The sequence below is a fragment of the Dermochelys coriacea genome, chromosome 18 (assembly GCF_009764565.3).
Source record: "Dermochelys coriacea isolate rDerCor1 chromosome 18, rDerCor1.pri.v4, whole genome shotgun sequence".
Classification (NCBI taxonomy): domain Eukaryota; kingdom Metazoa; phylum Chordata; order Testudines; family Dermochelyidae; genus Dermochelys; species Dermochelys coriacea.
Window position 1 is genome coordinate 5961962 of NC_050085.1, and position 15899 is coordinate 5977860.

General features: G+C 54.1%; 1 protein-coding gene across 2 annotated transcripts in view; it reads right to left on the reverse strand.

The window, feature by feature from the left end:
* Window positions 1-6348: 6348 nt before the first annotated feature.
* EPHA2 (EPH receptor A2) overlaps window positions 6349-15899 on the reverse strand; it is a 36768-nt gene continuing 27217 nt past the window's right edge. For both annotated transcript variants that reach the window (XM_038376896.2, XM_043499999.1), the window contains exons 11-17: window positions 15563-15745; window positions 14921-14982; window positions 13791-14000; window positions 12444-12593; window positions 11215-11408; window positions 9787-9942; window positions 6349-7151 (exon numbers count right to left, since the gene is read on the reverse strand). In XM_038376896.2, coding sequence (XP_038232824.1) covers window positions 7046-7151; window positions 9787-9942; window positions 11215-11408; window positions 12444-12593; window positions 13791-14000; window positions 14921-14982; window positions 15563-15745 — 1061 coding nt within the window. In that variant the 3' untranslated portion in view covers window positions 6349-7045. The remainder of the gene's footprint in view (window positions 7152-9786; window positions 9943-11214; window positions 11409-12443; window positions 12594-13790; window positions 14001-14920; window positions 14983-15562; window positions 15746-15899) is intronic.

The window sequence follows — 15899 nt, forward strand, 5'->3', positions numbered from 1 at the left end:
GAAAAGGAGTACTTGTGGCACCTTAGAGACTAACAAATTTATTAGAGCATAAGCTTTCGTGAGCTACAGCTCACTTCATCGGATGCATCCGATGAAGTGAGCTGTAGCTCACGAAAGCTTATGCTCTAATAAATTTGTTAGTCTCTAAGGTGCCACAAGTACTCCTTTTCTTTTTGCGAATACAGACTAACACGGCTGCTACTCTGAAACCTAAGAATATCAGAGGAACAGTGGGGGGTGGGGTGGGAGGGAGAAATACCATGGGGAAATAGTTTTACTTTGTGTAATGACTCATCCATTCCCAGTCTCTATTCAAGCCTAAGTTAATTGTATCCAGTTTGCAAATTAATTCCAATTCAGCAGTCTCTCGTTGGAGTCTGTTTTTGAAGCTTTTTGTTGAAGTATAGCCACTCTTAGGTCTGTGATCGAGTGACCAGAGAGATTGAAGTGTTCTCCAACTGGTTTTTGAATGTTATAATTCTTGACGTCTGATTTGTGTCCATTCATTCTTTTACGTAGAGACTGTCCAGTTTGGCCAATGTACATGGCAGAGGGGCATTGCTGGCACATGATGGCATATATCACATTGGTAGATGCGCAGGTGAAGGAGCCTCTGATAGTGTGGCTGATGTGATTAGGCCCTATGATGGTATCCCCTGAATAGATATGTGGACAGAGTTGGCAACGGGCTTTGTTGCAAGGATAGGTTCCTGGGTTAGTGGTTCTGTTGTGTGGTGTGTGGTTGCTGGTGAGTATTTGCTTCAGATTGGGGGGCTGTCTGTAAGCAAGGACTGGTCTATCTCCCAAGATCTGAGAGAGCGATGGCTCGTCCTTCAGGATAGGTTGTAGATCCTTGATGATGCGTTGGAGGGGTTTTAGTTGGGGGCTGAAGGTGATGGCTAGTGGCGTTCTGTTGTTTTCTTTGTTGGGCCTGTCCTGTAGTAGGTGACTTCTGGGTACTCTTCTGGCTCTGTCCTGTTCCTCTGATATTCTTGTTAACTGCTGGAATTAGCCTACCTGCTTGTCACCATGAAAGGTTTTCCTCCTTCCCCCCCCTGCTGTTGGTGATGGCTTATCTTAAGTGATCACTCTCCTTACAGTGTGTATGATAAACCCATTGTTTCATGTTCTCTGTGTGTGTGTATATAAATCTCTACTCTGTTTTTTCCACCAAATGCATCCGATGAAGTGAGCTGTAGCTCACGAAAGCTTATGCTCTAATAAATTTGTTAGTCTCTAAGGTGCCACAAGTACTCCTTTTCTTTTTGAGAATACAGACTAACACGGCTGCTACTCTGAAACCTAAGAATATCAGAGGAACAGTGGGGGGGGGGGTGGGAGAGAGAAATACCATGGGGAAATAGTTTTACTTTGTGTAATGACTCATCCATTCCCAGTCTCTATTCAAGCCTAAGTTAATTGTATCCAGTTTGCAAATTAATTCCAATTCAGCAGTCTCTCGTTGGAGTCTGTTTTTGAAGCTTTTTTGTTGAAGTATAGCCACTCTTAGGTCTGTGATCGAGTGACCAGAGAGATTGAAGTGTTCTCCAACTGGTTTTTGAATGTTATAATTCTTGACGTCTGATTTGTGTCCATTCATTCTTTTACGTAGAGACTGTCCAGTTTGGCCAATGTACATGGCAGAGGGGCATTGCTGGCACATGATGGCATATATCACATTGGTAGATGCGCAGGTGAACGAGCCTCTGATAGTGTGGCTGATGTGATTAGGCCCTATGATGGTATCCCCTGAATAGATATGTGGACAGAGTTGGCAACGGGCTTTGTTGCAAGGATAGGTTCCTGGGTTAGTGGTTCTGTTGTGTGGTGTGTGGTTGCTGGTGAGTATTTGCTTCAGATTGGAGGGCTGTCTGTAAGCAAGGACTGGTCTGTCTCCCAAGATCTGTGAGAGTGATGGGTCGTCCTTCAGGATAGGTTGTAGATCCTTGATGATGCGTTGGAGAGGTTTTGCGCTACATTGATGACATCTTCATCATCTGGACCCATGGAAAAGAAGCTCTTGAGGAATTCCACCATGATTTCAACAATTTCCATCCCACCATTAACCTCAGCCTGGACCAGTCCACACAAGAGATCCACTTCCTGGACACTACGGTGCTAATAAGCAATGGTCACATAAACACCACCCTATATCGGAAACCTACTGACCACTATTCCTACCTACATGCCTCTAGCTTTCATCCAGATCATACCACTCGATCCATTGTCTACAGCCAAGCGCTACGATATAACCGCATTTGCTCCAACCCCTCAGACAGAGACAAACACCTACAAGATCTCTATCATGCATTCCTACAACTACAATACCCACCTGCTGAAGTGAAGAAACAGATTGACAGAGCCAGAAGAGTACCCAGAAGTCACCTATTACAGGACAGGCCCAACAAAGTAAACAACAGAACGCCACTAGCCATCACCTTCAGCCCCCAACTAAAACCTCTCCAATGGCTTGCTGGTCTCTTCTGCTTCACCCTGTCATTGCTAAAATCCCAGCATACTCGGCTGGCAAAGGAACATCGCTGGTACAAGGACAAAACGAGCTCCAGTGGCAGAGAGTTGAATTCAGACTAGACCTGATGTGCAAATTTCTACTGAGTGAAATTCACCACTGGGCTAATTGCCCTAGGCGGGCCGTGGCAGCTCTGTCACGGGGCATCTTTAAATCAGCACCGGATCCACTCTAGCTCAACTGGCTGCTCCAGGCTCCGTACAGGAATCGCCGGTTGAGGGTCTTTCCATATGCAGGAGGCTGAGCTAGATGACCATGATGGTCCCTTCTGATTTGACCATCCGCGGATCTATAAAACAGCCTGTGGATTGGGTTCTTCTTTCAATCTAAACATCTTTCTTTAAGGGCTTTCTCCCCTCTCCCTGCTTTATTTGGAGGATTGGGACAGTTGATGGATTTATTTCTTCTTGGCTTTGAAGAAGCAAAAAAGGGCCATGTTTATCTGTCATTAACCTCCCTCCCTGTTTCCAGAGAGGCCCAGACTCCCGGAAGCCAGAGATAGGAACAATCATTGAATTTTGAACCCAGCGTTTATCCCTCACGGTGCTTTGCTGACCACGATTAGATGAGACAGTTGGGTTTTAAAACATGACATGATGCAGAGGGAAGATGTTCAGGGTGATGCCAGTGCGCTTGACACAACACATCACCACTAGGGAATGATGCACTGAGGCCAACATCACTCGGTTTCCATCTCTGAACTGGGCTTCAATTTAAAGGTGGAATCTGAGCCTAATGGAATTACTTATGCTTAAAAATCAGGGCCGAGACTTTGTGAAATATGCAGCTCCTCTGGGCCAAGGGACACTCGCTTGAGAGCTGCTGGCAAGCACAGTGAGGTTACATTCCTGTTCGCTTTCATGCAGACATTGGTTTGGAGAGAGCACATCCGCTTGCAACCACTGTGCTTGCCTCAGCTCAGCTGGATCAGCTTAGGGGAGAACCACAGGGTAGGCCCCTTTGAAAGGAAGACAGACGTACAGAGCCATTAAGTGACTTGCCCACGGTCAGTGGCAGAGGACTTGATCCTCAAGGGAAGTGCTTAACTCCCATGGACTCAAATACCTTTGAGGATTGGGGCCTGAATTGGAACTAGGACTCCACAGCCTCAACTGCCAGTCCCTGTCTTAATCCAGAGGCAAACACTGCTTCCTGTTGAGTGGCCCTGGAAGCTTACGGGTTAATTGATTGGTCTCTTTTTGCTGTTTAATTTGCCATTAAATGGACCCCATTAAACTACTGCCATCTTAGTCAGTCTTTGCCACAAATCGTTGCCAGAACTCTGCAAAGAAACAGTCTCTCTGGGAGGCTGCATATGCCTCTGTGTGGAGAAAACTCTTTCCCATGTGCTGACCCCAGCACTGCCCTTTGCCTTTCCAGTTTTATCTTGTTCCTGTCATTTGGGAGTCGTCCTTATGGGAACAGACTTTCGGCTAGGTCCTCATGTGCAAAGCCTGGCTTATTCCTTTAGGAGCATTCAGCTTCAGAGCTGGGCTGGAGCAATTTGTAAGCTGTGGCTCTAACGCAATTCTTCCAAGGCAGTTTTGCAATTTTAGGAGGATGCTGCTGACTAAGCTGGGCTCGGCCATGCAAATAAATCTCCTTTGCCTAAGAACTGGCTCCGGCAGCTAGCAGCACGAGTTTGCAACTGCGAGCACGGACACGTTCCCACACAGCAAGCAACCCACAGATACCTCTCTGCACGGCGCTGGACATGCAAGGGGAGATCTTGTGCTGGTGCAAAATCTGGCACTGGTGCAACTCCACTGTGGGTACAGAGCTGCATGGGGGACCTCACCCGAGCCGTGCAGAGGGGGGCACAATGGATTCTCCATGCCACCAGGCCTCTGTCCAGAACCCAAACTGTACTGGCCTTTTCTCGTTTGGTCTGAAGAGTGAATCTCCAATGGGAGTCGCACCTCGGAGGTATCTGACCACCTAGCTGGGCTGAGTGAAGCCCTTGGAGCCCCCAATACACATGCAACGACCCCTGGCTAAGCTGGCAGCAAACACTGAACCTGGCACCTGCTGGCGCGATGATTTGACTTGCTGGGGAGCTCAACAGCTCAGGAGAAGCTTCTGCAGCCAGGAGGGAGGTCACATCGGCAATGGGCTTGTTTACATGGTGGGGTAATGCGCTCCGCAGGCGTGGTTTCCAAAGCACACTAACGCGCTGGGCATGAACTGGGCGGTGTAGACCCTGCTGACACACTGTAACGTAGTGCAGTGTGAAACAGCACTGCATTAAAGCGCATCAAGGAACCTTTAGTGCACACCAGCAGGGGCTCCACAGACCAATTAATGCGCAACCCCTCTGTGTGCTTTAGAAATCACACCCCATAAAGTGAATCACCCCGTGGAGACAATGCAGAGATTTTATCCTAGTAGAACCACGTGGGCAGGGGGTGGGCTGATTTTTACTGATACTTCTACCAGTACAACTCCTTGTGTGAATGCAGTTAAAACAGCATACAAGCACTTTATACCAGTATAGCTTATTCTCCTCCCCATCTGGGACTAGCTGTACTGGTTATCAGCACCTTTCTATCAGTGCTACTGCATCCACATCAGTGGGGTTGTACTGCTTTAACGAGCCAGGTTCAATCCAAGTGAGACACTTTTTGGGTGTCGACAAGCCCAAAGCTTCCAGTGTGTGCCCCCTGCCCCTCTTTCCAGAGTGGGCAGCCCCCAGCGACTGCTTCTGGCTTGGGTTCCAATGCCCAATGCACTCCGGGCAGGTCAGCTTGTCTACATGGCAGCATTACCTGAGTTGGCGCGCAAGTGTGATGCTGCTGTTAATTTGAGATGGTCAGCCGGAGCGGGAGTATAGGGCAAAAGCAGAGTGAGCACAACTCATCAGCTACTAACGGGACTGCTCTGTAATGTGGACGCAGGTTAGCTCCCCTCGAGCGCGCCTTCCCAGAATCCCCTGCACCCTACCTAGTCCCTGCATCTGGACCCAGAAATCCAGCTCAGTGGGAGCTGGTTACATAACGACTGTTTATGCCTTTGAAAAGCTCCCTTAACACACATGCTTAACATCAGCAAGTATTTACATCCCATTGAAGGGAACGTCACATGCTTTAATAAATTAGCTGACTCAGTGAAGGTCTCTGCATTGAATCTAGAGGCTGTGGGGTCAATCCCAGCTGATGACTCAAGCAATGGGTCATTCTGTATTACTGTGTCGATTCTCCAAATGTTGTGCAAGCAATAAAGTAACCCTGTGTGTTCCCTGCACCACACAAGACTGCACGCTCAACGGAAAGTATTTTAAAAAAACCCTGCACATTTTATTAAAATCACAGAACAAATTTTCCTGGAACCCATGAGGAAACTCAGTTCCATTGGCCTGTTTTAATCTGAACAGCAATTTTGAGAAAGGGCCAAAAATCTCTGATTTCCATCAATAAATATAAAAAAATATAATAAATTACATTAAAAAAAAGTTAACACTGACAGACTATCAAAGGGCATCTAGGAAAACATAAAGGAGCACAGGGTGGGGGCGGAGTGGAAGAATAAATAGAGAGAAGGAAAATGGTTACATGACCTTGGGCACAGCTATCAACTGTCAAACTGCAAAGCTGTTTCACTCGCTACTAGAGCAATGTCAAATTTAAGGCACTGGCATCTGCCCTTCTCTTGTGGCACAGACAGGAGAATAAAACTACTTAGCAAAAGGTCCTTGATACAGCCAGTTGCTTAAAAAGCAAACCCACTGGAGCAGCATCTTGGTGCCCGGTGAAAGGAAATGAGCAAGGAAATAGATCGAGCCTGGTCAAGATGCAGGTTCCCTGCACCTGGAAACTTGGTTGTTTTGAAGTTTAAACTTTATCATTTTATTTACTAGAAATCTTCATCCTCTTATAAAGAGCAAAGGAAAAATCAATGTTGCTTTGTCTCAGCAAAGTCCCAGCCTACTCTCTGCTTAGAAATGGAAGTCGTTCTGGAAAATCCACACACTCCCGCCAGTCAGGAGAGGGTCAGCACGGCAGGGAACTAAAGACAAGCCCGAGGAGCCCCGGTCTGCTTTGGCCAGCTCTGTGTAAGCCGCAGGTGGAGGAAGAGTTCGCCACGGACCACCTCAGCAAGCACAGAACCTGCCTGACATCCAGCCACAAGGCTGCCAGCAGGGCAGCTGGAACGCTTTCCAAGGATGGCAGCTGGTGCCCTGATCAAACCCAAGGAGGGCGTTCCTTCAGAACAGGCTGTGGCCTAGCGCCTCCCCCTGGAGCCGGCTAACATTGCAAAGCAGCGGTTGCAGTTTCTAGGTACGGAAGAGATCACCCAATACTAATGGGATGAGAGACTGGCTGACTCTGCTCTGGGCACTGCCATCCAGGAGGTCAGTGTTCTCAGAGGCTCTTGGCTAGGGAACGATGCCAAGCGCACTTCAATTCTCCACTTCAAGTATTTCCCAGTTTGCAGAGCCGCCAAGTGTCGCTTTCTCTCCCGTAGTGATTCCTTCTCCACGCAGGTGACGAGGCAGCCAGGGCTGGGGCTGGCTTCTGCTCAGATAGGGATGCCAACCGTGCTCACCTGCTCCTTCAGCCCCAGCAGGCTGTAAGCGATGCGTTTCTGGTGACCCGGCAGGCGCACCCCAATTTTCTTAATGTCACTGGGGAACAAAAAGGCAAGGGGAATGTCAGCCAGGCCCAGCCACTCCCATGATGCGTGAATGCCAGGAGCGGGCGAGGGCCGGCCTTCCGGTCCGGGCTGGTTTGACCTGCTATCCCCAAAGGGAGAAGGACTCATCCCACATTTAACAAGTGGCCATGAAAGTTGGCCTAGCAGCCCGAGCGTGTGGGGCATGGCCAGGGAAAGGGGGCGTGGTTGGAGTGCGGCTGTGCCCCTGCCATCCCTGTCTGGTGCATTAGCCCCCCAGGGTCACAGCCAGCTGGCAGAGCTGAGAGCAGCCTTAAGGCTGTCCTAAACTATGCAGCTGATGGTGTTGAACTGGCTTCAGGACCAAGGAGCCACCTGCACCTCTTGTGACCACCACTAAGGACTGGTGTCCTCTCCTGCCTTGTCATGATCTCCCCCTACCCTTTCTTTGTCCCCGTTCCTCTCTCATCTTCTCCTTCCCCCCCAACCCAGCCTGATCCTTCCCTGTGGACAACTGCCGATGGCCCGATCCAAAGCTAGTGAAGCCAAAGGAAAGACTCCCAGGCTCCAGTGGGCTCTGGGGAAGGCCCCGTGTTCCCAGCTGGAGCTGGGAGAATCTTTCTCATGCCCTGTCCTGACACTGCTTCCTTTTGGCAGCCCCAGCGCTTGAACAATAAGGGGAGGGCAGACCAGCCTGTCTGTTAATGAGCCTCTCCCTTGTTTCCCTGTAAAGCCAGTTAATTACAGGGTGCGTGCTCAGATCGGCAGCACCTCTTGAGACATCGCTGAGCCACCTTGTGGGCTAAGGCAAGGCCAGCGGAGAAAACAAGCAGCTCCACACACCTCCACAGGTAATTAACAAGGGCAATTAGTCTCGTTGGGCTCTGCAGCATGTCTCCAGGCCCTTCACAAAGGGAGCTTTGTCAACATTGGGGAACCCAGGTGGTCAGGCGTGGCTTTGCCAAAGGTCACAGGCATGGTGGAGCCAGGAACCAGATCCAACATGCCCCCTGCCCAGTGCTATGCTCTAGCCACTAGACAATGCTGTCTCCCTACAGATATAGAGGAAAAGGCCAGCCGTCCAGCTAGTCTGCCTTCCAGCCTTGGAAACAGCCAGCTCCAGAAGATGGGTAAACTCCCCCAGCCTTGCTGGCAGCCCAGGAACACCAGGAGGCCCCAACAGAAATCCAGCCCCAGACTCAGCCCTTGTCCTGAACAGCTTAGGGTAGAAAGGGAAACTGAGGCATGGAGGTGAGGGATGACCTGCCCAGCAGGCTGGTGGCAGAACTGGGAATAGAGCCCAGGTCTTCTGAGTGCTAATCTAGTGCCCAAGCCACTAGGCCACACTGCCTCCCCTGCAGGCTGGGCGGCAGTGGAGAATCCCCTTGGGCCAAGCTGAGCCAGCTTTGTTTAGGGAACGTGATGTTCTGCAGCTATCCCCGGGTGCTCCCCCCCATCCCTGTCCCTGGGGCATACAGAAACCATTCCCAGCCTGGTCCAGCAGCCAGCCAGCCCTGCTGTTCACACAGGCTATATTTAATCTACAGGGCTTGGGGTGTAGCTATTTCCTGGGGGATGAGGATTTGGAGCGGGGAGGGAAGGAAAAGAGGGTCCCTCCCCTCCTTCCAAGAGTGCCTGGGGGGAAGCAGGGGGAGATGACAGCGCTTCTCCCTCCTGGGTGACTCTGAGCAGGGTCCCAGCACGGAGAAGGACGCAGCTTCCAGTGGCTCTGCCAGGAACCACTGTGGGGGTTGGGAGCAGGGAAGGCAGAGGGACAAAACTGAGCCCAGACCACCAGCTCCAAGGAAAGAGAGAACCCGAAGGGGTGGGGGTGGGGCTCCATTTCCCCGCGTCGGCCCCTGGCCCAGCTGGAGAGGGGGGCGATGCAGAGGGGGGAGGGGGCAGTGGTTAGCAAAGTGCACTGCACACAGCAGCTCTGGGCTCAGCTCTCCGGGCCGGCCCCCCTCTTCTGGGGCCAGCTGGAGCTGGGAGCGCTGGAGAAAGGTGAAACTCCGGGGGGTGGGGAGCTAGCAGGTTTCCCCCGCTGTCTCTCAGGGACAGCTGATGGGATTCTGCCCTCCTTGGGCAGAAAGCAGGTACGGGTGGGGGAGGTAATGCCAGATGGTGACAAGGGCAGGAGAACGACACTGGCAGGGAACCAGAAGTTCCACCAGGGGAACAGGGACAGCTCGGCCCTGGAGCTAAGAAGAGCAGCTCAGAGGGCATCAGCCTGATGGCCCAACGTACCAGCACAAGGGGGACTCTGGTGCCAGGCCCAGTGTTGCCCCCGGATCAGAGCTCTCTCCCCCACACCCAGGGCTCAGTCCCGGTGGCTGGCAAGGATCAGACCGACGGGGCTTTAAGAGCCAGGTGATCTGGCTCCTTTCCGAGTGCCACAGGCAGAGACAATCCGGCTCGCGGTCGGTGCCTGCTGCAGCCCATCTAAACTGGCCAGTGCTGGAATGCCCAGGACCCGCTTGCCCTGGCAAGACATGAAGCAGCCAGTGTGGGAAGCTGGTGCACGCATCTGCCTGCGGAGCCAGAGCCTGCCCGCAGTGAAGGACTGGGTCAGATCCGCACAGGGCCCTGCCCTGGAAGCCCTCAGAGAGACGTGAGACAAAGGCAGTGGAGGGGGGAGTGTGACTCACTCGTTGCTCATCTGCACCACTTTCTCGATGGCGTTGTAGCCGCATGATAGGAAATTCTCCGTGTACTGGTTCATTTTGATGGAGTCCAGCCACTCGGAGACAGTCCTGAAGGGAAGGCCCTCCGAGCCGCTGGTACTGGGCAGGCGGATGGACACCCTGCAAGGACACAAAGCCCCCAGACGTTAGCGTCCCATCTCCTCTGCCCAACACCCGGGACAGTTAGACCAAGGGGGGCAAGACATGGGGGCAGGTACTCGACAGGTCATTTCTCCTTCCTCTATGAGCCATATGGGTAAAGCACCCCCATCCCCTGAACTGCAGGGAGATTCACACCTCCCATCCTCAAGGTAGGGGCATGCTTCCACGCCCCCGCCATGCCTCCCTTTCATCTCAAAGGCATCAAACCCCATGGGAGGAGGTGCTGAGCTACAGACGTGTCAGGGCTGGAGAGCGGACGTCATGTGCTAATGGACTGAGCACAGGGCCGGGAGCCAGGATCCCCGACATTCCAACCCAGCACTGCGACCGGCTTGCTGGGTGACCTTGGAAAGAGCTTGAGCCGTGCCTCAGTTTCCCCATCTGTCAGAGGAAGGTGGGGGCAACAAATCCCCGCTCCATGGGGCAGGGCAGCTGGGAGGCTTAATTGCATCACGTCTGTAAAGGGCTGGGTCAGTACTAAATGCTTTTTAACTACTGCTCATTGTTAGTCTGGTGGGGGCTCGCTGGGCCCAGCCGCTTCACAGCTTTCACAGGAGCTTGGCTTCAAGGGGATCCCTGGGGGGGCGCGATGTGGGACAGAAGCCATGGGAGAGCCCTGGCTGCCTGCACGCTGCAGTGGGAGGGTTCCCATCCCCAGCAGCCTGTGCTCCACGCATCCCACATCTGCTGCCCCATGGGCCTGCATCAAGTTCAGCCCTGTCACGGCCCTGTTGGCTCAAGGACTGGGTTCGGCCCTGCATCCCCTACACTTGGTCCGAGCCCTGCTCCCGGGCACCAGACAGTTGGCAGCCCATCCCATTAGCACCACCTGGAATTCCCCGACCCCGAGGAGCCCAGGTCTTCACCTTCCTGCAGCAGCCTCCTGCCAGTGCCACAAAGTGCTCAGGGACGCTGGCGCTGCACCCAGCCCTCTCTTGCTTTCACAGCTCCTCTTGCGGTTCCCACCCTCTGCAGGCCAGAGCCCTGCAGAAACACCCTCTCCTATAACCCGCGTTGCCTGGCCAGCTACCCTGCCTCCTCTGGGACCAGCCCGGCCTCAGTCCCTGCTGCCAGGCCCTTATTCGACGGTGTCTTGTCATCAGGAAGCAGAGGTGGCTCGGACCAGCTGCCTCCTGCTGCCCTGGGTTTGCGAATCCCACCCTCCACCCAGGGGAATCTCTGGCGGGTGGGCTCCGGACATGTGGAGAGGACTGGTGGCCAGCTGCCTACCGGGGGTCGAAGTCCGCCAAGGTCTTGAGTGACTCGGGGGCCCGGATGAGTTTGTCAAGGATGCTGACGATGTCATTGAACTTGGGCCGGCGGCTCCTCTCCTGCTGCCAGCACTGCATCATCAGCTGGTAGATGGCAGAAGGGCACTCCATGGGGGCGGGGAGCCGGAAGCCTTCGTTGATGGCTTTCATGACCTACCAAGGGAAGGTGGATGGAGGGTGAGAGACGTGGCCTGCATATCAGAGGCACTCACCTCTCATGTGCTGGCAAGGCGAACGCAGCTAGCTCTGTGCCATTCGTTGCAGTCAAGGGGCTGGCCTCCCAGCCCGGTGCTGCGGAGAGCTGCCTGGAGGCATGTGGGGCAGGCAGGCGGGGAGCTCTCCCATATATCCCTGGCTGAACAAGGAATGTCTCCTTGTCTCTTGCTTTGAGAATGGACACATGGCTCAGACCATCCCAGAGAGCCCCACAGGGGGTCAGAGCGCCTCGTTCATCACCCGCCAAGCAACCCAAGCTGTGCCTGGAGCATAAACCAGGCTGGCTGCAATGGCACAGCCCGGGGGCTCTGCTGTGTAAGGGGAGGCCTCATGCTGCCCGTCGTGGAGGCTCAGGAAAGCCCCTTGCCGTGTTAACCACACCCATTCCAGATGCCCAAGGAGCCAGCACCACAGCGCTGCCAGGCTAACAGCAGTGCAGGCTTCCCCCGCACTGCCCTGTGATGTGTCCCCTGCTCGGCCCAAAAGAGGAGCTCGGTCTTCATGGCCCATTCACTCCCTGGCCCTGCAGCTGCGATTGCCGGCCACAGCGGTGGGCTTTGTCCTGTGGGCATCTGTCCCCGGAAGTCTGGACCCCCCAGTGCATTTCACATGGGCCACAAAGGACCATCAGACGGGGCAGCGTTTCACAAACAAGCCAGGCTGGAGTCTGGTCCCTAGCCCCTTCCCGGTGCCTCCATCCAGGCCTCTCGGATACCCAAGCCCTTCAAGAAGGGTGATGGATGGGTGGAGAGAGATGGACAGACAGATAGTTTTATCCTCCCCCCAGACGCCGACCATTGCGTTGTCAGTGCCAGGGCAGTGGGCACAGCGAATAGCCGGTGCATGGGGCCGGATCCCCACTCTATGGACATGCAGCGGCCATTCCCAGCGGTAGCCTGGCCATCCATCCCCATCAGGGCCATTCAGACAGACAGGCCGGCTCTGCCCCCGTCCCCCACCGGCTGCGCTCACCTCATGGTTGGAGAGCTCCCAGTAGGGCCGCTCGCCGTAGGACATCACCTCCCACATGACGATGCCGTAGCTCCACACGTCGCTGGCCGAGGTGAACTTCCGGTAGGAGATGGCTTCCGGGGCCGTCCAGCGTATGGGGATCTTGCCGCCCTGCGAGAACCACACAGCCCAGGGATTGACACTGCTGCCTGCCTGCTCTGTCCCTGGCTGATACCAAGGGAGGATGCGACCCACAGGGCTTCCTCCTGTGCCCACTGGGCATGCCAAAGCTTGCTGGATCCAGACGGGGCTACGCAAGGGGCAGCACCAGCAGGGCCCAGACCAAGCTGGGCTCAGGCTCGAGGAGCCAGGCGGGCTCTCATGGCCACGCAGCCCCACAGGGACTGACTGTAACTGATGCGCTGCAGGATTCTAGTGCGGGCAGAAACGTGCTTCTTGCTGGGTGTGGGGGGGAAAGAGTTTTTCTGACATCTCATCAGCCCCAGCCAACATGCCCACTTAGTGTAGGTCCTACGCCAACAAAGAGGGGCAGGCACAGTCCCTGGCTGTAGTCCCTCCATGCCGGAAGGAGCTCAGCTGCCCCCAGCCCAGGGGTGTGTCCACCCACCATGGCTGAGGGAGCAGATTTCCAGGGGGGGCTCCCATCATGATCTTGGGGACTCTTCTACTGCCCTTCCCCATCCCGAGAATGGGGTTGGATCAGCCCCACGCCCCGGGGGGGGGGAAGGAAGGAGTCATCTACATTCCCCTTGTCCACCAGCTGGGGCTTGTTCCCTGGGAGAGACACAATAAACTCCTCTTGGCCAAGGGGAGCACTGTAAGGGCAGTGGGAGCAGTGGGGGCGTTCTCCAAACTCCCGCTAGCACCAGGAACAGTCAGGCCTGGATCTGCCACGACAGTGCTGGCTCCAACCTCACTTTGTGCCCCTGTGTCCCATCATCAATCCCGCTGTGTCTGCCCCTGCTCGAAGGGAACCTTATATTTGAGTTCTGATTTACTGTGGCTGCCAAGTCTTGGATCCTGTCTGGTGTTACCCATCCTCTCTCCCACTCTCTTGCAAGCCTAAGCAAGGGCTGTATCAGGGGAACTGGCTGGGGGGGTCTGAAGATTAGATTAGCAGGAGGGGCTGCAGGTTGGGATACAGGGGTATCAGTGGACCTAAATCAGGGAGCAGGCCTGGAATAACAGGAGGGGCTGTGGGCAGGGATTGAGGGGCTTTGGCAGAGCTATGTAGCCAGAGATGTTGGGGGTCTTATGCCCCAGAATAGCAGGGGGACTCAGTCTCCCCACCACAGAAGACACCCGATGACCCCAGGGGAGCAGGGTAGTGCAGCCGACAGCACTTACACTGGTGGTGTACGTGGCCTCAGGATCATCCTCTAGGACGCGGGACAGGCCAAAGTCAGACACCTTGCAGACCAGCTGGCTGTTGACGAGGATGTTGCGGGCAGCCAGGTCCCGGTGCACATAGTTCATGCTGGCCAGGTACTTCATGCCCGCAGCGATGCCCCGCAGCATGCCCACTAGCTGGATCATGCAGAACTCACCGTCCTTCTCCTGCATTATAAGAAGAGATGTGCTCAGGACGGCAGGGGGTTAAGCCGACTGCTTTCCCCGCACGCACTGTGCTCCTATCACCATATCGCATTTACATGGCTCCTTGAACCCAGAGCATGCCACAAACTATATCTATGCCATGCAGCCAGAATGCAGCCACCTCTGAGGTGGAGGGTGGCTGCCCATCAGTGCACAGAACAATGGGGGGACACGAATCCAAACCCAAAGGAACCGCTCGAAGGGTCTTTAATCCCATGTGGAACCTCAGGAGTTATGGGCTTGGCTCCCCTACAGCACTCTTCATGTAAATCTACGGGCTTGACTGTCCTCTTGCTGCACCTGCAAAGGATTGTGGGATATGGTGGTTTGTGGGTTGCTGAGCAAAAAAATATTGAAGAGCACTGGGTTAGACAGTCCGGCTCTTTTTCTTATTAAGTGGTGGTAAAAAAAGGAGACATTTAAGGAGCCAATTCCCGCTCACGTGATTCGGATCAGGAGCATTCTGACAACCCAGTGGACTTTGCATCACTGATGCAGCTCGTTTAATTTCGCATTTTGCTCAGCTCCAGACATGGGACATGGGCTGCTCAGTTTCATCGGTTGCACTTCCCATCTGGAATGCACTAGCCCAGGGTGGAGATGCCCGGGATGCAAAGGCTGTAGGGGAGAATTTCGTAGACTCTCATCAGCCCACATGCTTACACCTATTTCAGTGGAACTGAAAAAGCAAATAACTAAGGCAGAAGTTCACCCTGACTGTTAAATCTTGGTGATTCTCTTCCTTGTTATCGGACAAAACAGAAATCCGAGGGTGTGGCCTTCAGTTCTCGACAGCATCCCTTTAAAAATGGGTGGGCCTGGCTAGGACTGAATTGTGCTTCTCCACTCTCTGTTCATGAGTGAGGAACCTCAACACCTACCCGCAGGAACTTGTCCAGGGCTCCATTCTCCATGTACTCAGTGATGATCATGAAAGGTTTGTCTGAAAAGAGAAGGGTAAATCATGAGAAGTCCTGGCAGAGCTCCCTCTCCCAGGCCCCAGCACCGCCTGGTGACAGCCCGTGGGCATTTGTGTACGCAGAGCAGGAAGGGGAGCCGGGTGCTGGTCATGGGGTGGAGAGGTGGCTGGATCAGCCTCCCAGGAGAACAAGCCCAGAAAAGGTGATCAAGATTCCGCTGAGCGTGGGCGTCATCTGCGCTGATGGACACATGGCAGGGAACATGACTGGAAAAGGGTCATGCTTGTGGGAGGGGTCCACTGTAGTGTGGCTAGTAGCCAAGTCAGTCGCCACATTCTGCTTCAAGCAGCTGTTCTGGTGCAACCCCAGGATTCAGATACCTTTCGGTAGGAATGATCCTGCTCAAAGTCCGGCAATGAGGGGCGAGGGGATTTTTTGAAGCTGGGTTTCAGAACAGCGACTTTCCCCGAGTCGCCCCAGCACAAACCTTGCCATTTTTGCAGCTAAATTAGTGCTCTTGGCAGGAAAACTACTGGCTGTCACCCAGGGATCCCTCAGGTGAGAAAGGGCCATGGGGGGTGTACGGGATGGGGGGGTGCTTACACTTGGAGACGACGCCCTCCAGCCGGATGATGTTGTGATGGCAGAACTGGCCCATGATACTGGCCTCGCTCAGGAAGTCGATGCGCTGCTTCTCCGTGTAGCCAACCTTCAGGGTCTTGATTGCCACCGGGACGTCCTTCTTCCCGTGTTTCAGTGTCCCCTTGTAAACTTCCCCGAATTCGCCTGGCAGGAGGAAAGGAGGAAGAGGGTGATCTTCCTGAGGCTACTGCAGACCTGGGCATGTCCACTGCTGGGCGACACAAAGGAAATGCCCGTCTGCCTCTTCTATGGTGGGAAAACCCCTTCAACTACTGGCTGCACCAGGAGGCCGTATGCC